The sequence below is a fragment of the Manacus candei genome, unplaced genomic scaffold (assembly GCF_025592945.1).
Source record: "Manacus candei isolate 608988 ecotype Guabito, Panama unplaced genomic scaffold, ASM2559294v1 h1tg000003l, whole genome shotgun sequence".
Classification (NCBI taxonomy): Eukaryota; Metazoa; Chordata; class Aves; order Passeriformes; family Pipridae; genus Manacus; species Manacus candei.
This window is the reverse complement of record NW_026138051.1, coordinates 10,094,844-10,119,906: the sequence shown is the minus strand read 5'-3', so window position 1 is coordinate 10,119,906 and position 25,063 is coordinate 10,094,844. Positions and strand designations below refer to the sequence as shown.

General features: G+C 37.6%; 1 protein-coding gene across 9 annotated transcripts in view; it reads right to left on the bottom strand.

The window, feature by feature from the left end:
- Window positions 1–25,063, bottom strand: part of KLHL13 (kelch like family member 13) — an 88,308-nt gene that overhangs the window by 24,657 nt on the left and 38,588 nt on the right. Inside the window, exons 1-2 of one of the 9 annotated variants that reach the window (XM_051784355.1) lie at window positions 10,072–10,125; window positions 9,481–9,593 (exon numbers count right to left, since the gene is read on the bottom strand). The exons of 5 other annotated variants lie outside the window; for them this stretch is intronic. In XM_051784355.1, coding sequence (XP_051640315.1) covers window positions 9,481–9,578 — 98 coding nt within the window. In that variant the 5' untranslated portion in view covers window positions 9,579–9,593; window positions 10,072–10,125. Of the gene's footprint in view, window positions 1–9,480; window positions 9,957–10,071; window positions 10,618–14,853; window positions 14,928–25,063 lie in introns of those variants that run through there. 3 more of the 9 variants (XM_051784403.1, XM_051784368.1, XM_051784346.1) reach the window with 3 other exon arrangements.

Below are 25,063 nucleotides of genomic sequence, written 5' to 3'. Positions count from 1 at the left end.
TACAGAGGTAAACTGCTTTCTAAAGCACTTAGCAAATATTAACCTGGTAAAACTGTTCAGAGGCATCCAGGTGACCCATGATAAGCAAAGATCTGTGGAAACTATGACAAATTTTATTCTTAACTAGAATATTCAAATTATGGAGTGGCCATTTTGTATAGAGTTCAGTGGCATAAATGAAATAAAACAATATTCTGTTATGTTTTCTTCAGAAGTAGTTGAGCTTACTCTGATGCAACAGAAACAAGACAACTAAGAATATTAACGATTTGTTCATTTACATTAGTAAACCATTCATCTGTTGTGCAGAGTCTTTTAAAATAAAGGAGATCAGCCTACAGCTACAGATATTTGAGAGTGCATGTTCTCCATTTATTTAAAACCCACAGTCTTTATGTAAGTCGGTAAAAGTTTGCCAAAGCCAAATTGGCCAGACAGTGAATTCTTAATTTCTCAGTAGCTTGTTTTTGAAAGAACTACAACTTATTTTCTCTGTCAAATTACTGTTCAATGACTCATGACCACAAGTGTTCTGGTCACTGGTAAATGGTATCTTCAGCAATCGCCCCTGGCACGTGCTAGGACTCTGGTATTTTATCAGGTAACAAAAAACAAGATTTCAATTTCATTTTAAGACATTCTTATTACAAGCCAAATTTTTACAATTTTATGACTTACCGAAAAATCTGTTACATTACAGGGCTATCCTGTACATGCAGCTATGAATGTAATTTGCTAATGAACTTACTAACGAAAAGATCCGTAAAATACAACAAAACTTTCACTTACTATTAAATATACAGTAATTTTTTTACTTTGCATGCGTAATCTGCCAGAAAGTATTTTAGTAAGCTTGTTCTGCCAAAAAGTAAGTATTGACTCTGTTACTGTCTTCCTATTATGAATAGATGTTCCAACTTCATGAGTAATGACTTTAGGAATTTCCCAACAAATTAAATGCCCACCTTGGAGCTCAATAAGCACAACTGATATGGCAGCATTGTATAAAAGAAAATATCATAATACTTCTATTAAGAAATGCAAATATTAATATAATGTAGATGAACAAATTACACTATCATGGTATTTCACATTTCTTCCATTCCATATCTTCTACTCATACAATTTCAGGAAATCCTTTATTCAGGCAAATAAGTTACTTTTACACTTGTTCTCCCCTAAAATTACATCTCTTCCTTTTATTACTGTTTTTTAACATGAGTTTCTAACTTAATTCTTCTATGGTATCAGCAACCCAGTAAAACTAACCAGTTTTATCATTTGTTAATGATTTCTTATTACAAAAATACAGAAGCATCTATAGGAAATGCAAGTTTACATTTTAAAAGAGATACATGACTCCAGAAGAGAAAACAAAGATAGAAGTTCATTTTTGTTCTGACAGGTTAACATAGCAAGTTAACTCCTCTCAACAGTCCATCTAGTACATTCAGTTCTTGCTCTGGGGGCACAGGTACTGACCCAGGCTGCTGCTCGAGATCCGAATGCAGGATGAACACAGGAGCAGCACTGGAAGGCGAGACCTAAATCACTTTGCATGGATCAGCTTTGTGACACACACAGAACATTAGGAGTGGGAATCTTGCCTTTTTTTTCCTTTATTATTATGACCAGTTATCCCATGCTATCAGCTTCAGATGTCAGTGTTTTTACTGGACAGTTTAAAGACTATATTTTTAATAGATGAGCTAGGGGTTGCAAATGTAATTAAAAACATTTTGCATTTATCAGGTTACCGAATTTCTTAAAATCGCCATTTAATGCTGTTTGCTTGAAAGGGGCCATCACAACCAGAAGTTTACAAACCTTTTGCCTCAAGTCAATGAACACTGCACCGTAACTACTGTGAATGCAATTTTCTAAAATAGCTACAGCAGCTAGTGCTGAATACTGCTCACCTCGGGCAATGCTCTGATCTTTATATTCAAATATCTCACTTTTTACACCTGACCTTGTTTATAGATTAGAAGGGCAGCAGTAACAGCAGAACATTTAAACATTTATTTAGTAACTTCATTCTGAGCTCTTCTAAATCTCCACTCCAGAAGAAAGGCATATAAAGCTAAGCTTTCTGTTTCTTAAATTGAAAAGCAAATAGATATTCCGTTTTCCACCCTTCCTCTAAACTAAGAGTGTTCTGTAAAAGGAGAACAGAAAACCAGGCTTTATATAATATAGCAAAGCAGTGAGAAGTGGCTTTTTACTTTTACAAGGCTCTGGCCAAGGGCAGCAGGAGATGAGGATACAGGACTTCCAGACCTCACAAAATCAGCACAGGACAAAGGTGGTTTCTGGGCACACGCTGGAGAGCAGAGGCAGGGAGTGCACCAACTTCACCTGCTGTTCAGACACAGTTATAGCATGAGATGCTCATTCCAGTGACCAGATGAAGAAGGTATCTGAAAGGGAAAGTCAGTACAGAAGCAGCTCTGCAAGCCTGATCACCCAAGGCAGCAAACCCACACGGGGAACAACAAACACAACCTCACTTGAAGGACAGGACAATGAACCGTGTTCAAATCAAGTCAGGCTCCAGGTAACCTACTTAAGCTACTCTAGAAGCAAAGTTTTGGAGACTAGTACTTAAATGTCAAGCCTTAACCTTCCCTTTTTTTCCTTTTTTTTTTTTTTAATATAGTCAAGTCTTCCTGGATTTCAACACGCAATCACCATATCGAGAAAAAGATTCTGCCGGAGCACACAAGCCCAGGATGTCACCAGAAATGATGACAGCTACTAGAAACACTCAGATGATTGAAGATATGATCACTGTTTCCAACACCAGTGGATATGGATGGACAACACAGAAATTATGATGCTCCCAACATCACTTGAACCTTTCTGTATCACTTCTTAGCAAGGCCATACTGTGACCAAAGCCAGTACAAAATTAGTTCCCACAATACCAATAGAAGAGGACTGAGCAACATCATCCACTGATTTGGTACAATTTCCAAAGGATATGCACACAGAAAATATTATCTTCAAATTCCTTCTAAAACAACTAAATGATCACAGGTCTCAAGCTGTTTCCAGTATAATTACAGCCCGCTGGTTAATTCAAATTTGTTTTCCACAGAAACAAAGCAATATTTGGCTCAGTCAGTGCTATAAAGCTTTTGTTCCTAACAGCATTTAGTCTCTCTGGGAGCCTTAGTATCACATCCACATTTATCTATTTGACAAAGGGTTTACATTCATTGAGCCATTTGTAGTTTAAATTTGCAGACTCAGATTGTTTAATGATGCTAAATTAGAAACAGTTCTGTAATGACTTTTTGCCAAAGTTGGTGTTAGTCTATTGATTCCTACTATTAGAAACAGAAAAAGCAAGGCAAATACACATACCTTGTAACTTTTCTACAGCAGCAGAAGTATTTTATTCTGTCACTGTTGAAAAAGCTAAAATTCAGCAGTCAGAAGTTTCACAGTTTAGGCTGGACTAACACTTATTTTTTGCCCTTTATATTTGGTCTTAAGTGTTTAAAAGTTAAGTCATAATTTTGGCTAGGCAGCTTAAGACCTCCTGTGCACTACAAAGTACTTAAGAAAATCAGCAGATTACAGTTCTACCTGATGTGTCCTTAGTTTTCATACATAGAAATTGCTAAGTCTGCAGAATAAATGGTTCCTTGGAGACAAAACCCTATATATGACTAAGGTAGCACATGCAAGATCTGGTCATAGAATATATATCCCACTGTATTCCTGTAACAGGTTCAAGAACAACTCCTTTCCAGAGTGTTGGGGTTTTTTTTTTTCCCCTATATACTCTACAGAATAATTCTGATACCTTAAAAGCCAACCAAAAAAAAAAATAAATAAGATTCTGACATTAGGGTTTGGGTTCTGCTCTACCATTCCTCTTGCTCTGTCACTTCTCACAGTTGTCTTGGCATTCCTTTATTACAACCTCCTGGGGAGAATGCAGAGGAGCATTAATTATTTTATATCGTAAAATATTTTTTTCCTCTACATGATAAAGAATTTAGATCTAAGCATGTCAGATAACAGGTGTGAGTGACTTGTTCATCCCATGAAAAAAACACATTTTTGCAATTTAGACACTGAAAAAATCTCAGTCATTGCTGGACAAAATATTACAGCAATAATATAGATGTGCACTTCCACTGAAGTGTTATAGCTATGTATTATTACTCTACAATTATTCTACTATTAACATTTAGAACAAGCAACTATTATTTTAAAACCCAAATATTCACCACGTACTTTATGAAAATCCATAGGTATTCTCATCCAAACACCAACAGAAAATACCTCAAAAGTAGAAAAGTCAGTGAGTAGAATGTGATTGGACAACAAGATTTTTCCACATTAACAAGGAAATAACGGCAAAAAATGACAAAGTGGTAGAACTGACATGCAGGCAGAACAGGCTGAGTAACATATTCTAGATAATTCAATAAAGATGCTTTAGTATGTCACAACACAATGTCAATATTGCCACAGTATGCTACATAAGGAGAAGCAAGGAATTTTGAGGACCTGTAAGCCACAGCATCACCTCCAAAGGTCTCTCACCTCTAAAGGTCTCCCCAGAAAAAACCATTAGCCCCGGGAAACTTCATGACAAACAGGTTGTGTTTTTTCCCCTCATTTTTACCAGTTTATTACTGCAATGAAATATCAAATTTCAAAAGAATAATCTGCTGAAATACCTATTATATAAAAAGCAAAAGGAAGATCAAAAGCCACAAATGAGAACTCTGTACACAAAATTTATGGGATTAAAAGTAGTCTTCTAGTAGTAAGATACAAGCCCCTTCTATTCCTCATTCATCCGATTTCATCCCTTTGCATGTATTGTCAGATTAGTTTAAAAAATATATGATGTGACCTGCACATTGACTTTAAACGTGTTGAAATTTGAAATATCTAGGAAGCAATGTCTTAAAATGGAAATGTTGCCAAAGACAGTTGAGTGTGTTTCTGTGTGAATATTGTGTAACCCATCAAATGCTCAGGAGCCCAACAAAAGGGTTCATTTACTAAAAATGACCGATGAAGGCAGCAGACACACACAGGGTGGTCTCACAAAGGAGACCTAAAACAGGTGGTCTAATGAATTACGCATACACAGCTTTTCCCATTTAGGTATATATCACTGTATAGCATAAATTCAAAAAGCTTATTGTAAAGCAAGTCAGATATTTGAAGAGGACACAAAAGCATTAACCTATATAACCAATATAAGCAGCTGAAACCAGCGCTGCTTAGTCCAGAGTATTAAGAATTTATTCTGCTTTTCTGCACAGTAATCGATTTCTACTGCTGTGAAGCATTTCCTATCAGACAAATTTCACAACCACATGACTCAGGATAGACTGACAGTGTTGCAAACCCTTTGATAGCAATATATTTGGAATACCACATTTAATTTATTTCTCCTAACATTAGTCAGTTACTTAAGAAAACACATGCAATGGATAGTTGCCATTTAAAATGTCAACACAGTATTCCATGTAAAAGGATAGAAGCCACTAAGATTACAAATGGATTATTCTTAAGAATTTTTTCATTTTTCTTATTTTTCAAAATGGCATGTAGGCGACTAAAAAATTAAATGAACATTTTACTTTTCAGAAAACAGCTGAGAATATTCTCACATGACACAGCTGATAGAACAATCCTCTGTAATAATATGTTTCAATTAGTATTTTTGCATTTTTTTGCATTATTGAATTCTTTATAGATGTCCATCATAGTTCTTTAATCTCCTGAGTTTCCACAAACATTTCTTCCATTCGTATTAATGGAAGATGTGCACAACTTTGGAAAACAATATGACATTGGTAGTGTGAATAAGAAGGAATTCTCTTGCATCTTCATGTATGAGATGATGTGACCCATGAACAATAACTGGGATTTATGCTCCTTAGCACCTCAAAGCTGTTACATACAACTGAATGTGGAATCGTTCCTCACTCTGTCTGTAATAGTGCTTTAATTCTTAACCTCTACTTAGGTCAGTCTTTGGGGATTTTTGTTTTTAACACATGGCAGTCATGTTAAATGACAGCTATGATGCCACTTTTTCAACTCTGTATTATTCACTTTGTCCTTTCCTCTGATTTACTTGCTGAAACTGCCCACATAGTACATTAAGTCACCTAGGTCTCTGCCCACATAGTCAACACAACCACAAATATGAATATAATTTGAGTAGTGGCGCATAAACTTGCTGTAACAGCTTCCACACTGTTTGACAAAAGGAATCTATATTCTAAGTCCCAGCAACATGAGTGCCATGAAAGAAAATGCAAAGCAGCCTGACAAAGGCATGTGCATGCACCCATAGCTGCACATTCCTCCCTCGTGCACTAAACCAGCTGTGTGTGCTACACCTACACATACTGGCACATGCCAGCACTCCAGTTTTAATAGTACCTAATTTTCCCTATGAAATGTATCTGTGTAACTTGAGGGAAAGTTCAAGCAATTCTGGACCAGTTCCACCAGAAGACAGCGAATGTCTGCATTCCCCATCAGAGGGACCCTTCACCCTTTGAATAACATCAAGAGTTACCTCTTGCAGTCAGGATGTCCTGAAAATATCCCTAACAAATAACTGGTGGTAAGCAAAGCTACCAGTCAAGAGGCAGCGAGTCACTGCTGCTCCTTCCCATTGCCAGGAAAGCAGTACCAGACCCAGCAAAACCAGCAGAATTCCCAGTAACAGAACCACCTCCTCGCCTACAAACTCACCAGCTCAAGTTCCACAAGGTCCTTTATTTCATGTACTACTCGTCCACTACTTTCCCGCAGCACAGAACTCTCTGAGCTCCTCATACTCATTCCCCACCTCAGGAACTGCCACAAACTTTTCAGGCAGAGACTGAGCTAAGCCACCCCAGCAGCACAGTTTGCAGGACAGCCAACGTTTCACAGTGGTACTTTGTATGTAGATGCTGCTTCATCCAAGAACACACTTCATCCAAGAAGCCAAACATGCTCACAACCACCAGTCTCGGCATTTGGGTACAGGGAAACTAAGGCAGAGTTCAGGTATCGGGTACCCAGACCAAGTGAGACTAATAAAATCTGTGTTTCCTGATCATCAGTTTAACCTCTAGATAAGTTACTTGTAAATCATAAGCAGCATGAAATTTTTTAAAGTTAAGGTCAACTTTACTAGAGGAACCTGGAAAATTGGAATTTCATTACAAATATAAAAAACAACAACAAAAAAAAACCAAACAAAAAAAAAAAACACACCTTTAGGACCTCCTTACTTTACATTTCAAACCACACTAAAACCCCTGTTCTGTAAGATTAAGATGTCAAGTATTAAAGGGATTAAAAGCTCCATCACACCTTTGTATATCCTAGATCCAAAATACCAAGCATAAAAGTCTTCATCTGTGAATTCTAGAGTTTTATGGTCATTTATTTTACATCAATACATGTACTGTTTCACACACCACTTATTCCTCAATCTTTTACTCAAAACTTAAGCCCTTTGCCAGTGTGCAGAGTACTACTTATGACAGAAAACTTATAAATATGAATGTGAAAAAGACTGGATCACATAAAACAGTAGTAAATTTACTGTAATCTCTGCAGTGAAGATAATTAATTCTATCACCTATTTTACTGGTCAACCTATACTAGAAGGGTTTTTTTTAATCAGTTGATATATATTGCCAAATCAAATAGGTGCCATTTTGTAATGTTTCTCATTCTTTATAATAAAGTGTATGAATAATTTTAACATTAGATTTATGAGTCCTGCTAATGTCAGGTCTGCGTGCCACTAAAGAAATGCCTTCATAAACGTAGAGATACATTGACTCATTATAAGGAGATGATTAGGGCTGCTGATCACATATTTCTCATGCTCCAGATAAGCTCAGCATCGTATAGTTAAGCATGATCGCTAAACCTGTTCATGCTTTGAACACACCGAGATAATCAGCTACACGATCCCCAGCACAAAAGCTGGAGCACACACGGAGCTAAGATCAGTGATTTAAAGGCGACGCACAAAAGAAACGCTCGGTTTCAGCAGCAGATAGATCAGACTGGGCTATTTCTGATTTCCTTGCATTTAAAAGTACTACAGTTTAAAAAACAAAAGCATAACATACAATGCTAAAGGCACTCTTTCCATGAAATAGGTTCAAATGCCTCACAGCTCTTCTAACACCACGACTGTCATTGTATTTAAACCGTATTTTTTAAAAACTCTGAATAGGTAGCAATTTATCGGAAATAGATTATCTTCTGGTGGCCTTAAACATACTGGCTCCCAGTAAAAAGGCAGAAGCACTTCCATGAAAATTAATCTTAAACTGGAGCATGCACAGCCCAGGTTCTGTACAGCCAGGTTATCTTCCTAAGCCTCAGCCTTTCTGACCGAGAACAATAGTGACCATGCACACGGTGTTGGATTGTTTCAGCCCCACTGTTATCAATGTAATTCTCAGCAACAACAAAAAAAGACATTGAGAGGACCTGTGTATCTCTTACAGCATGTCCCTACAGTAGCTGAAGCACAAGCTTATCTGCAAGCAGACAATACAGGCTTAAAAGTACTAATATTGTAGGTATTAGACAGGAATACTATTGGAAAGTACTAGCCTTTACAGTAATTTCCAGATAGGAAAGTCATCTACACAGTGAAATTTAAAGCAACTCTTCCTCATTTCAAAAGAGCTGCTTCCTTAAATAAAGGCAGAAGCAATTCAGTACCCTGTGCTTAGTATAGTTTTATTCCACAGAAGGAAAAAAAAGCCACCTGTATATGCTAACACAGAACTCGCAGCAACAAAAGGTGAACAAAAGCTGCATCAAGAGTTGGCAAGACAAAGGCATATCGTCACCATGTGTATTAAAATACTCATTTATATGAAGCTACTTTACAGGGACAACCTGTATAAACTGTAAAAGGATTCAGATATGAACGATTTATATTTATGTTTTAAGCTTTTATTGGAACTTTCAATTTGTATTAAGGTTAAGACTTTAAAGAATAAAACAAGACCAAACAGGATGATTTCTTCTACACAAGAAGTCACACGAACAAAAGTGCAGTACAATACAGCAGGTGATTTCAAGCTCAATTTCCAAGTGCAAATGTCAGGAGGAAGAAATGTTAGCATATACACTATAAAGAAAGACTGCCAGCCTCAAAGCTTAACTTGTTAATTCAAGATCAGCTCTACAAATTAACAACAACACAAACTTTTCAAATGAACATATACAATATTATTATGAATATGGCTTAATCTGAACATTTTCTCTAGGTTTCAACAAGAAGGGAAAGACTCGACACAACATCCATCATGAAACATCCAGGATAAAATCTGGGGGGGTCTACACAGCAAACAAGAGAAAATTCTGAGTGCCAATGTCATTTAATATACAACAGGGTATTTTGCCACAGGGTAGTCTCACGAAAAAAATTCCCACCTTATTATCCTCATTTCTCTCACTTACATGTATGCTGGAGAAAGTGGCGATGACCTGGATGTTTTAAGCACAGGAACTGGGAATTTCCAGATAGCAGGAGAGCTCGTTTTCCATTTCAATGGCATGTTGTCACCACGGTACTACAATAACAGTAAACAGCGTTTCCATAACAGACTACCAACTAGGACTTCCATTCCACACACTACTGACACAGCAGTGGCTGCTGCTAAGAACAAGGAAATGATTCTGCCAATGCCCTTAAACCGATGCTTCCAATCTGTAAAACAGGGCTGCAAGGCATCTCCTTTTAAATCCTGCTGTCCCCTAAAGCAATATGATGATTCTATCCTTCTAACTCAACAATAGTGCCACCTCGTTAGGGAAGCACTGACTGCAGTATATGCTTTAAAAAAAAAGAAAGACTGCACTGTGCACACCAGCACAATGCAGCTTTATTTAATAAAAGCAGCTAATTTTTAAAGAACTGTTTCTGATGCTATTGTTCTACCTTAACAGGAACACTGCAGCACTGTACTATATTCTCTTCCTATTAACCTCATTTCTGACCAATGGAAGCAGAAAAAAAAATGGGTTTCATATGAAAATGAAACAACATACCTACTCAGAATACACTTGTCATCCTCTGAACATTCTTCTTTTGAGCTGCAACAATACAAATGGGATATAAATCTCAGCATAGCCTTAGGCCACGGCTAATAGAGATCAGTGACTAAATTCAGCAGCCTGTTTTCCTCCTGTGCAAGCTCTGACCAAACAATACAAGAATGCCATTATGGAAAAAGCCCATTGCAAAAATCAGTCCTTCTAATCCATAGCTAGGAAGACAAAATAAAGCACAAATCGCTGCAGGTTTCTGCATGTTCTTCTAATAGCTTCTGGTTCAGGATGCTCTCATTTTCCTATTCTCATTTCCAAGGAGGATGAGCAAAATCTCATGCATTTTACAACATGCTATGGGAACACAAATATCACTCTGTCTTCTGCAGTAGAGAAGCAGAGACTAGCAGGCTGTTAATAGCAGTCTTTGTAGGAACGCTATCAACAATCTAATTCTCAACGCCCCCCCAGCAGCTCACAAATTGCCTGAAGAACTGACGAAGCAGATGGTCACGCAGGTCCCCATCAGGGACCACTCTGCAACTCAGTGCTCTGCCTGGTGACCTCCCGGGGCTGATGACAGCAGGGAGCATAGGAGGCAAACTATTAAAAAGGGAATGGAGAATTTAATAGCATATTATGCATAAGCAGAGCAGGTTTCCAGGGAAAAGAAGGCAGAGCTTCAGCTCTATTGATTACCTTACAGGGAAAAAAAAATAAATCACTTGTAATTTATTGCCACAGTCAACCAAATCAACAGTAAGATGTTTAATCTACAGATTTCAGAATAGTCTTTGTACAGCGTGACAATATTTCTGTTCATCAAGACAGCTTAATCCTGTCACCAAAAAGCCAACACCCTGTCATGCTACACAGCAATGAAGAATCAAACCAGGACCTATCTCTATAAATGTCTATAAATTTAATCATTCTAATAACATCTAATAAATGCTGATAGGTTTTTTTTGGTAGCCCTGAAACCTCCAACATTAATTTTGGGATGGAATCACCAGGGAATAATTGCTGCTTCTGATCACCAGTATTGAAAATTCTTGACCAAAACGGTTTTGGACGTTTGAAGCTGTTACCATAACCACAGGCAAGGAACTAAAACAACCCAGGATGACCAGAGTCAAGGACTCATTCAAAACCAGCTGCACCTCCTGGACAAACAATTGAGGAGCTCTCTCCCACTTTTTTGAAGAAGTTCTAAATTACACATGAGCACCATTAACCCAGGCAACAAATTTCACAGGAACTGCTATCTGAGATGCTGAACAGACATCACTGTGTAGGACAACAGTGTTTTATATGCTATAACTATTAAGAAACACTAGTCCTACAAAGCATGCAGTATTAGCATAAAAAGTCATACTTTCAGCAAAATAATTCATGCATTTACATGCCAACAGGTATGCTTGGCTGCACACATGGTAAACACTGTGTGCAGTCTCATACCCACACATAACACCAGACTACCAAATCATGCCAGCTCTGCACTGAAGGCCTAGAAGTCAAGTTGAAAGATGTCAGGTAGCAGCTATTATCATCACAAAGAAAAAAATCCCCATTTTGAATTCATACACTCAACTGTCTTAAAATACGATAAGCAAGTGCTGTAACTCCCATCCTCACACTGAGTGCAGCCAGTGCAATAAACTAGTAACTGCTTGTAATATCTCTATTTCCTTGCTCTGTTAACCCCAAGGAGATGATCATGTTTTATGTATTAGCAGTGCCATTACTAATACTAAAGAATGAGGCTAAAGACACTCAATGCACCACTTTTCCAAAAGTAACTCCTGAAATACCCTTTTAAGCAGTAAAAGACTACTCAGGCCACAAAGTCATTGCCAAGCATTGACTGGCGTTTAAGTCAATCAAAGCACATCCAGAAATCAGACTTATTTTTCACTTTTGACCCCAAGAAGATCATTCAGCCTACAGGACAAAATGAGTCCTCAAAAACCTGTTCCCCCTTTGGGTGCTTCTGATCCCATTTATTTTTCCAGTAAATCTACAAGCAACCTAAATAAAAACTTTACAGGAAAATCCAGTAGTAGTAAACATTTTTTTGAAAGCACACGAATCCCAAGCACTGCCCAACCAAATCTCCTCCCAATGTCCAGCACACACTATTCAAACTGCCCACGTACAAAATGCAGAATTGAAGAAAGTAGCAACACCAGGTACTCTAAAAATAGAGAAATGCTTTTCAATTGCTAAAGAACAACCATGTGAGAAATGAATCACCTCTCTGCACATAAGGAGAAAAAACAAATCAAATCCCATTTTCTTCCTGACAGTCACAGAGTGGTTGCATATTCACAGGGAAAATACTATTATAATGTATTTTATGCTATACATTAGCTATTCCTACGACAACAGAAAATCACAGTATATTATTCTGATATTTTAATTAAGACCTCAAAATAACAGTCTAGTTACACATGTAAAAATATGAGAAAAGAAATCTGATCTCCTGGTGTGCATTGCACCTACTGAATATACATTTTCTGTTCTCATATTACAGTGCTTTGCCACTCATCCCCAAATGAACTGGATCTGAGGGCCAAAAGCAGCAATACAGCTCTGTGCAGAATCCTACTTGCTGGGAAAACAATTATTTCCAGACAAGTGCTCTGAAAATACAACAAACTGACACACAAACTAGAGATTTGCTTTAAGTTTAAAACCCTTAAATGCTGAAGTCCCATGATAACTGCACAGATTACACAGCGTCTTGGGACCATATGAGGAACTTGTTTTCTGTGGTTTTCTCACAAGCAAGTTCACACCCAAAATTAAAAGCACTTATAACTTGCCTAAAGTTACTTATTATCTCAGTCTCTTACATATCCTTTACTCTGCGTACAAAAGATGAGAAAACCTCTGGGTTTTAAGCAACCATTTCTGTGCTTGTGTTTCCAAAGCTGCACTGAGCAGAAAGAAAGCAAGGAACTGACAGTGTGTCAAGCACTTCTGTAGAAAATTCCTCCATAAGGGAAAGGAAGAGGTGCATAAGAAGGAAAAAAAAAGTAAATAAGGCCATCAAAGGCAAGATCCCAAGATGCCACTCTACAGACCTGAGATGTTAAGGAAGGCCAGAAGCTACTGACTGGGGCTGTACAGCAGTGAGGCTCTGATCCCACAGTGAGAAGGGACACTGAAGAGCTGTTAAAAGAGCAAAGCATTTCTTAACCCTCTTCCTCCACCCCTGCACCCCAAATCCTGCTTCACCATTGACCAATGACCAAGATTTAGCCCCAAATGAGAGGAGCAGGCGCTCAGCACCATACTCAGCAAGCACATGATCAAGTCACACACAAACCCAACCACCCCCTGCCAAAGGGCTGATCTCAGCACCATTTCTTCTGCAAGCCCTCCCTGATCTTCAGGGCAGGAATGCAGCTAAACCCACGTCCCTTGTGACTCCTTTTCCTTAGGATATACTCTTCCTTTTTTGGTGCAACTTGAACGCTAACTCACACTGCTTCGTACATACCGACTGTCAACATGTATGCCTTTGCTGCTTTTACCTGCATTACAAAATAAATGCTGTCCCTCTTACAGCCCACCACATTTACATTTTTGGAGCATGTCTACATCCAACAAAACTTTTAAAACTATCTCTGCATTTCCCATAAGACTTCTCTTCACAGTTGTTCAAAGAAAAAGGCACAGGCAGAAAGATGTATCGGAGCCCAGGCAACGTAAACCTATACTAGTGTGAAAATATTTATTCTTAGCCTCGGAATGCCACATGAATTTTTGTAGGAAAACTAAGTAGAACAAAAGTCAACTTCCAGAAATGCCGCTGGATTTTCCTCAGTTTGCACAGATCAAGTTTAACTTTCCTCAGTCCGTTAAAAACAAAACTGAAAAAAATATTTGCTCACTGAAGTGATTTGGTGCAGTTAAAAAAATTTGCTGTTCCACTCTAACAAGCTACTTGCCTCTCTCCTTTTATTCATCTACTAAGTATCAGAGGAACTGAAAGCACTAGATGAAAACAGGGTTATGCTATATGGAAACTTTCTCAAGTCTTGCAAACTGTTTCTAGCATGACCTGAAAAGTCTTCTCACTTCAAGAACCTCAGGCTTCTTTTAGCTTTACAGAAAGAAAAACAGTCAAAGTTACAGAGATAGTGTGATTTACATCTCCTATTTTCATCTACAAATTTAAACAGAAAGGTCTAAATATTTGTGTCACAAATATTATGTGTTTAATATTAGACTGTTTCCTGCTCGTGAAGTGTTTGTATAACAAAAGACACCAGACTCAGATACACAGACAAACACTTTCAAATGGTGGTGGTAAGACCAGTAAACATCTTTAAACTTTTGAGATTCTTTTCCCCAACACCGATGTTCTAAAAACTGAGACAAACCCCTGCTTCCATTTTAAAACAGGTATTTGTTATTATATGACAACCCCCCTGATTTATTAGCACTAGCAAAGTTCACTCTGAACTGAAGGCAGAAAATCAGTTTCACACTGGGAGGAACTGCTCTGATCTTTTCCATATCTTCAAACTACCAGCCTGCTGAGCTGATGCATCCTACTACACAAGGCCTTTTGATACAGAATGAAATAAAGCAGAACCTCCAAAATCCAATAAAGTATTCCCAAAGCAATGGAGCTCAAATGCAATAATAATTTCAATATCAAATCATTTCAGCAGTTTAAATATGGCTGTAAAGACACAAGTCTGAAACTGAACAAATAAGGAGCAAATAAGGATGCATAAAATTTCTCTTCAGGTTCCCTAAAAAACTGACCGTGTGATAGTTTAATTGGCTTCCTTATTCAGCTCTTTCCCCTTCACATGGGTGCTTCTCATGCCTCTACCTCTGGCTTTTCAGTCTATTAAACTGCAGTTGCTCCAATTACTGAAAGAGAATAATTAAAAGATGGTGTTGACAGTATTGCCCTATATATGAGTCAGTTAATTAATACAATTTCTTTGACCATATATTGTGAAAATATTCACACCAAAATTCATATGAAGGGAAAACAAATCTCTGCCTAAGGAGGAATCCAGCAGAAACCGGTCCTCTTGCAGTAATACTGTAACATTCCACAAATATTGAAGTATAGAGAAAAATTGGCAATATCCACCTGGCAATGCTTTTACTGAAACTGCAACTATTCTAGAAACACCAAGGATCTATCTTGCTAAGAAACAGAGTTTCAGTTATTTTTTTTTTATTTCATTAAGAAATAAGCTTTAAAACAGCTCAAGGCAGTTCTGACAATTACACATTTACTTTGACTTACTATCCACTATGCTGACCCAGAGAATTTTTTTTAATAACTGGAGGTAAAAAAGCCCTCAGACACCAGATATAAGTTACAGCATCTTTTGGAAGCAGTTGTACTGAAGACATCAACATGCACATGGCCTCATAAATGGAGAAGAGACGCTTACAAAGTAGTTACTATCAAATATATTTAATTCTCTTAAATTGGCCTGACTGCTCAAGGAACGAGGAACAATCATAAAGCATAAAGAAGTGAGATAAAATGGGTTTGCAGCCAACCCCTCCTGCTGTCAAAATGCTGTAAGTAGTGCAGGTTCCCATCTCTATAGCAATACGTGCAGGGCCATTTCTAAAACAAGGGGAAAAAAATCCCCAAATCTTTAAATATTAAGTTAAGCAGTCAGGGCATGTACCACGTGTTTAACAAGAAGTACTGCAGTTTTCCATCCACCTACTCAGCATTTTTTCCTATATAAATGAGGAAATTGCTGCAGTAACGTTTTAGGATGCATCATTTCAGTGAACATTATTTTTATACATAAATATACATATGCATACTATATATATGGGATTGTGTATATAGCATGTATATAAATATACATACTATATATATATACACACATATATTTTTTCTATATATAATTTGACAAATGTATATTACCCTGCATCTGACACAGTCACTTCCCCTTCCTTCCCAGACACTACAGTTAGGAATGATTCAAATTCTCACATGATTTTGAGACTACCAAAATGTATGTTCTTCAACAAACAGGCAGCAACTGTCCAACTGAGCAGGAATCATTTTGAGAAATTAATTTCTTCATTTCATACATTCTTCAAAACCCCATTATCCTGGTCTTTGCATCATTCATTAATGAAAAAAAATGACAGTCTGAGTATGAAACTTCTGAAATTATTCAGGAACAGCAAACAGTCAAACACCATTTCCTATCAGGCCACAAGCAGCTATTTTTAAAACAATTTAAATAAAATAACTTCAGTTAAACCTTAAGTCAGCTTCCAAAAAACTTTCAGGAAAAAGGGGGAAAACAAGAAATGCGCAAATTTAGTCCATGCAGTATTCACACTTTTAATATTTGGAAGTGTTAATTTATTAAAATATTAAATTCTGTTTCAGGTATATTTTGTAACTACTCATGGTCTCAAATATTTTAAATCTATTCCTAAGTGTGCGTTTCTGGCTATGAAAGTGGTTTTTATGTTATGCCACTTGTGGATGCCCTGCATTTTCTGGTGTGTATTCTTGAAGAGGGATTGTTCTAAAATTGAGGTAAGATTTCTAGCAAGAAATCACTTTCAAGAGTCAAGATGCACTGTTAACTTAATTACAAGCTACAGGTTATAATATGCAAAAAAACCCCAGAAAAACCAAACCAGCTTTGCTTGGGCAAATTACTCTTACATAAAAGGTATTAGGTAAAATAAGGTCTTAAAACACTTAATAGGAGGTAAAACCGAAGTGAGTTAATGAAGGTTTCCAATTTTTGATCTAAGCCAATGTACTCTGCTGACAACACACTACTAAGAACAAATGCTTTTGAATTAACACCAATTTATTCAGAGAACTTTGCTCATCTTCCCCAGGTGATTATATTTAATAAATCAACACAGAAACCCGAATGCACAGTCACAGCAGCCAGACTGACCCTGCTGAAGATAATTGTCTGAAGCAACAGTTATTTTTATTAGATCAAACTGTGAACTACAAAGAATTTATTTCTAAACAGCTTCTCCACAGCTGTTATGGTCTGGTGGCTGCACAATTTATTTCAGTAAAGTATGACTAAACACATTTACACATCTGACTTAAATGATGCAAATATATTAAACACTTTAGTAATTAAACAGAGGCTAGGATTGAGCACCAGCCACTAACAAGTTCAGTATTTCCTGCACCACAGACAGCAAAGTGCAAACTACTTGAGCCATGTGTTGGGTAAAGTTTTATGAAAATATTCTTAAAATTAAAGTTTGCAGGCTTTTTTCTTTCATTCTTCCATTATTTACAAAGAATCTGTTAGTCATTTTGCATTCATAAGCCTTACTGTCCTTATCCACTGGAGTGAGTTTCTGTGGTCCTTCACACAAAGTGTCCCTGATGAAAAGACCAGGCACGGGGAGGCAGGAATAAAGCCCTGACACCTACTCTTGTGTGCTTCTGTAATGACTCAACTTCATTAAAAGACAAAAATACAAACTCTTCCTGAGCACAGGAATTCCCACTGCTCTGTCACCTCTGATGTCTACTAACCCACAATCCCCAAATCTCCACTGTGGGCACTCTGGCATCTTTATCTGAAGGCCAGAGTCCCTCTGGAAGACTGACAGAGAATGAAATGGAAAAGGTTTTGAGAAAGATGCTGGTGCTTCAAGTCCAGGTTGTCAGAAATTGCTGTGTGCCACCCAGGAGCCAAAAAACCAGCAGGAATGCATCTTCTCCAACAAGACTTGAAGCTGCTGCACCATGCTGCCCATGGCCACTGCACTGCAGCTGGCTGGATTCCTTGAATGAATCACAAAAGAGACACTTACATAGATCCACTCAATGGAGCTGAATGGAAGGTATAAAATCCATGAATGTGTTCGTGCCACAGAATTAGCACAATCTTAGTTGTCATCAACACTGAAAATAACACATGAGACTTTAAAAATGCATACCTTGCTTACATTTAGATTCTTCCAGAAGACAAAAAAAAAAAAAAAAAAGCATGATCACAAAAAACAATTCTTCATATGAAACAGTTCCATTTCTCTGAAATACACCACTATATTATAATGCTAAATCATCAAATGTCAAAATTCCTGCAAAACAGTTACAGAAATAAAAATTACAAACTACTTTCTTGTCTAGCAGCTATGAGAACATAAATTTAAAGAAAACTCTGTATTTCCTAGGCAAAGTTTCAAATGAGGCGAGTTATTTATTTCAAATTTGTTATGCTGGGCAAACGTACGAGCTATTAATTCACTTCCAAAAGCAGATTTAAAGTGACAGTTTTAAGATATTCACTTAGCAGATTGGAAGAACTCTGAAGCTGCAATACCCCTATTTAGTGACAGTGTAACTATCTGGATAATTTAGGATCAAATCAGGACATGCTGCTTTGCATAAAATAATTGTACATAGCAAGAAAAGTCTAAGTACAAGCTGTTTTTAGAAAGGTCCACAGAAGAACAGCAATCTTATTTGAATTTTTAAAAGCTATGAAATACTTAAATAGTTTAAAGTCTCCTGATTACAAGCTCTTATTTCATAACACTTCAAAGATCTGACTCTTGGAAACTGAAGTTCAGTGCTTTCTCCAGTGTCCACAGAGCAGCTACTAAAGGTCCCACCGTGGAGAAATTTAACCAGCACTCCACACACTCCAGGCAGTTTTCTACATCATTATAGCACTGTACATGTGACCACATCCCCTCACCTGGCAAAACCACCCTTCAGTGACACAGAACTGACAATAAATCGGTGATGCTCAGAGGAGGAGAGGACTGCAGAGGGGTGGGTGGAAGGCTCAGCCCATGACAGCTGCAGCCACTGGAGCGGCACCACTTCCTTCCACCCACCTCCCAGAGGCTTGGTCAGCAAAATAAAGGGTCTAAATTCTGCAAAAACTCAAGGCTCCTGTGCAAAACAGTCATATCCTTCTCATCTGTGCTGCTCTAATGAACCACAGTAGGCTCAGGGTACACCACATAAGAGAGAAGGGGAAAAATAAAAAATCCAGTAGATGTGGTGTAGAAGTCCTTGGGGTGAAACAGCATTGAACAGCTGTGGTGAGCAAAGAAGCAGTACAACAGTCAGCTAAACCAAGAAATATTGGTATTTCAGCACCTCCTACAGTTGCAATAATGTACTTTTCTACAGCTGAAAATATCTTTTTGATGCACACATATAGAACATCAAGCAACTGTGATAACTTCAAGCTGGGACAAGCCTTTGTCTGAAATATTTGAAAGTAAAGCAGTTGTAATTCAGGTGTTTGTCTGCCAGAGGGAGCTGAAGGAAAGAGAAAAAATCCCATGTATCTCATTCCTTCAAAAGTTTCAGGGTTGTCCTACACCAATTAATTTTACTATTCAAACAAAAAAGAGTTTTAATGCAAAATCAACCCTAGCAGTATCTGGCACAGGGCAGTCACAGCCTCATCCCTCACAGGGCACTCCTTCACAGACACCTCCACTGCCAGAACCTTGCCAATTATGCCCAATGCACTCTCTCTGTGAGTAAGTCCCTCTAGGTCTTTGAATGGAAACAATACCTATTTTTAAAGTATACTTAAGTACTTTTTGATCAACACCACAGTGAAGATGACAGCCCCAGAGACAGACTAATAAGGAAAGCATCACATGAAATGGGTTCTAATAACATCAGCTTGTCATTAAATGCAGGGTAACGCTGCACAAAGACTAAGTTTCCTGTTTGTCAGAATGAAATTCAAATTATGCTGACAACAGATCGCCATTTAAAGGTTTATTGGTCTTTTCTGCATGCTTTTCACTTACCTCTTCTAACACAACATTGGCACACCTATAAATCTGCACGTGGTTAGAGCTGCTACAGCACAAAACTATAATTTATGAGCTACTATACTAATAATTTATTCTTTCATAGCACCAGATAACAAGAAGAGCTTAAAACATACAGGAATTGGTCTCTTTCTGCAAATGGGTAAAGCAACATATCTAAACAATGTATTCATGGGAAACTGGAATTCTGTAAAACAGCTCAGGAAAGAATTGCACTTATAGACATGACAGACAATCCCTTCCTTCCTCCTGCACTCTCAAGTAAACTACTTCCAACTTCAAAAACTTTAGCTATAAAAGCCAGAATGAATCTCACCAGAGGTTTCACATTTGGGAAAAAAAAAGCAGAATGGGTACACCTTTAAATAAATCCCTTCAATGTTAAGGTCCAAACTGATCCAATTTCCCTTAGATCAAAATTTCAGCTTTAAAATAAGTGTAGTAGCATCCTGTGCATTTCTTGCAATCAAAACATTTTAGGAAAATCTGTTATGCCACCTTCTGGTATTCACAAGAACTACTCTACAAGACAGATATTTTAATACATTCCCATTTTAAACGAGAAAAACACCAATACAATCAGAAAACTCAGTTCATGCATGAAACTGATGCAAAACATGACTATTTTTAAGCTTTGGTTGATCTGTGCAACTTCATAGCAGCAACCTGCAAGCTTGGACTAGCTTGTGTACAGCCTAAAAGTTCCTAAGCCTGTACTGCCCAGAAGTTGGACTTGATGATCCTTTGGAGTCACTTCCAACTCAGGATATCCTGTGACACCTGCTGACAAATAGCACCATTCTCCCACATTACCTGATCTGAGATATGAGCTGTTCTGCTCCCTGCCCCATCTCACTAGCTACAGCAAAGGAACTAGGAAAGGCAGAGAGGGGAAAGGATGAGAAAACTTGTGCAATGGTTTCTGTACAGGGATCAACTTTTAACAAGTAAGAAGAAATACATTAAGAGTCTACAATGCCACAAAAAGCACAGTAAAGGTGGGGTCATTATTCACCAGCTCTCAAACACAGTAAAGAGAAAGCTTCACACGAAACTAGCAGATGTTTGGTGGAAAAGAAAAAAAAACCAAACAACCAAACAAACCACCAAAACCTGCATATTAAAAAAACCCACAGGAGCCTTAATCACATAACATGTTTCCGCTCTCCCACTATCAGCTTTCCAGTTACCATTTCTTTTTATGACACAGATTCACAGAAGCAACTGAGAAAAACAGTTTAAAAAGAAGTGGTTTGTACAGAGAGGCTCCAGCAGTCACATACAAGGCCAGCAATCAAACTTCACCACTTTGCCTTCCACTACCAAAGTGTCCTTAATACTGCTGAGGGACACACATGTGGATATGTGAGAACAGTTATAAGCCCCCTTCCCTCTGTATTGTACTTGGATGTGTGCAATATAATCTGTACTGCTAAGCACACAAGGAAGGACGAATTTAAGCTATGACTTCAAGAAATTTTTCATCATTCCCAACTTAAGCCTTCAATATAAAACTGTTTCTAGATGTCAAATTTCCACTGACAATTTCTCAAGCAGAAAAAGTTTCACTGAAGGAAGAAAGAAGACACAGAATTAGGTATGAAATAACATTTACAAATTATGTGGATAACTTACTCCAAAGTGTGAAGCATCAATTCAGATGCTTCACTGTTCCTCCCAAGACAATCTAGTGATTCTCCAATCTCAGAGAATCTTTGATGCAGAAAGTAGATATTTCTGGTTATAATTTTCCACTGTAACTTTGAACTATAAAGTTGAACTATGTGAATTTAAAATGGAATTAGGAAGTTTGGTGTAGGCATCGGACAAACCCAAGACCACGCTCAGGTATGTACAAGCACCAGAACCAACAAAAGACAAGTGACATGCAAGGACATCCATATGCATCCCCACTTGTTCATCACAGCTTCCCACAAGCCTCTGCATATTCTTTCAACCATGCATATTCAGCTCTCTGCAGTATATATTTATAATCATTTTCTGGATCTCTAAACAAAGCAAAACCTTTGTTAAACAAAGCTTTGCTCTAACGTGTTCTTACAATTAAGGTATATTTTACTCATTCTTAAGTTCAGCAGTTTGTTCTCTGGAGATGCTGTAATTATGATTTTGCCCACACAAGGCAGGATGATAATATGCAGGAGGGTATACACACATCATGAGAAATACAAAACATGACTTTCATCACAAGCAACATCATAAGTCATGCTGCAACAACATCTTATTTGTCTGAAAGATTTTCCAAGAACCTCAGAAATCAGTAATATAACAGCAAAGTTGAGCAATAATACTTCAGGAGAATTATGATAGCAACTCAGACCAGGAAAAATGTGACTGCGACCACCTGAACAAAGTCTTGCTGCATATGGCACAAAGCATTGCCTGGAAAATGCAGTGCTATAATCCCACATAACCAACTGTTAAAATAATTTAAAAAAGAGTCATGCACTGACATCAGTCATGCCTGAACTGCTCCTGCCTGCCCATGTATTTACAGACATTTAGAACTAGAACTGAACAGATTTCTGCAGTTTAGCAAAGTATTTCTTCACTCACTTGGAACACTGATTCTAAATTTCAAACCTAGACTGAAAGCAGTGTTGGTGTCTAGCAATTCAAAGGCAATCTCAAAGAAACTCAATACTTTCATGACACTAAAATCCTTGAAAGCTGAAGCTTTTGAGGCCTTTGAACAGCATATACTGGGAACATGAAAAGAAGACAAGATTAATTCTGGGGACACCTGGGAAATCTCTGCTGAGCCAGCCATATGCTATTCCAAATCCAAAAGCACAGGATACAGCGGTCAGATTAGGAAGGGAGGAAGGCAGGGCAGTAAGTCAGATGTTTATTCAATAGGGTCAGTACTGAACTCAAAGTAAGATGCAGTTGGTAGCTTGAGATAAGAAGAATGTTTGCCACAAGAGTTTCTGTAAACACTGAAATAAAAACTGTCCAGTGAATAATAAACTTACAGGGAAACCAACAGGTACAGCAACTAGTGGACCACAGGAGTTTTACATAAACTGTTAGAGAAGACTATTCCTTCTTTAGTGCTTCTCATCAAATTTCTGTAAACTTATGTTCTGGCTCATATCCCAAATCAAGCAACAGCACGCACAAACACACCACCTTCCTCTGTTTGATTCTTTCACTGAAGTCAAAACATAAGCAAACTACCAACACCTTTGTTATAAGTAAAATCGGCACTAGGCTCAAATATCGTAGTAAAAAGTTTTATTATAGATTTATATAAAAATCAAATAAGCAAAACAGCGCTGGGTGTCTTAGTGAGCTTTCCTTGCTCATCTAAGGCACACTTCAATAATTTTCAGTCTGCCTTTTATAGGTTTGGAGCTGCTTATCTCCTTTAAAATCCCCTCCTTTGTTCATCAGGTTTATCTGCGCAGGCTCTGTTCTTGTTGCCAAGAGGCTTTACGCATGCGTATCTTGTTGCTAGGAGACAAGCTCGGCTCTGTTCACTTCATCCTTTTGATGTAGTCAGCTTTTTCTGCGCATGTGCTGTCTTGCCACTGGAAGAGAGTTCTGTTCTCTTTTTCAGTTCTTTTTCTTCTTACATAACATAACAAAATATCACTAATTATGGTAACATAACATTATGGTTTGTGTGATATATATAAATAATTGTGATTCGTGAAGCAAATGGGTGACTACATTAAAAACAGACTAAATAGATTCTAAAACTTAACTACACCCCCACAATGAAACAAAACAGACCCTCTCAAGGTCAAAAGGCCTAAACCTTCTCACTATCCTAAGGATGAAATATAGTACAACTTTAAGTCTTTAGGCGCCTACTCGTCCAAGAGTACATGAATTAGGACTGGCTGCAGAGATAGCTCTTTTAACCTTAGCTGTAAATATAATGGAACTTTAAATCTTTAGGCGCCTGTTCATCTAAGAATACATGAACTATGACTAGTTGTAGAGATAACTCTCAGCTTCAGTTATGAGAAAACTTCTCATTAAACATTTTGCCAAAAACTCACAGAATATACAGGTATATGATACAATCAATATGCATGAGGTAGTCAAGACAAACACCAAATGAAATTATTATTTGGAACTTATAGAAACTTGGGACTTTGTTTATCGCAACTCGTAATTACAATGTTGCAAATATAATTTGATAAGCAAATTATCTCTCCTTTGGTCTTTATTGGCTATTACAATTTCCCCCTCTTCTATTTATCATTAATTTGCTTATCAAACCTTATTACAGCTTCTCGGGCTGCACTCAAGGTAGGAAATGGTTCAGCTTTAGATGTTTCTTCGCTCGATTCGGAATATGGCTGTCTCATTACCATAAGTTGTACTGTTTCAATCCTACCTTTAACAAAAGTTACAAATTTATTCAAAATACAAGGACCAAATGTCAAAGTAATTAACAACATTATTAGGGGGCCTATTAGGGTAGAAATTAAAGTAGTTAACCAGGGTGATTTGTGAAACCATGATTCAAACCAGTTTTGTTGAGTCTCTCTTTCTCTTTTCCTTTGAAGAATTCCTTCACGTAATTTAGTCATAGATTCACGAACTACCCCTGAATGATCTGCATAAAAGCAACATTCTTCTCCTAATGCAACACATAGCCCCCCTTGTTGTAAGAATAATAAGTCTAATCCTCTCCTATTCTGTAGGACTACTTCAGAAAGTGAAGTAAGAGACTTCTCTAAGTATGATATTGATTTTTCGATTCTCACTAAGTCTTCATCAACTGCTGCTCTTAGAGATGTAATCCCTTTATTTTGTTCAATGAGGGATGCAATTCCTGTTGCCGTTCCCGCCGCTCCCAGCCCAAGGAGCATGGCGATAGTTATGGCAGTAAATGGTTCCCTCTTTTGTATCCTGTGTTTATTATCATCCCATTGGTCAAGAACCAATTCCTTCGAATGATAAAGAATTCGGGGTATTATTGTTATTTGAACACAAAAGTCTTTATTTTCATTAAATATTCGTAAAGACAAGCAGGGAGTGACCCCCGTCTTGGAGCATATCCACCATCCTTCTTTGCTAGGTATAACCCATTTCTTGGTTTTATCAAGTTTCTTGAGGGTATAGCTGCATAAGTTTCTTTTCGTTGGAGGTACATTTCCTATGCACACTCCTTGTCCTCTCACCTGCTGGAGAGTGATTC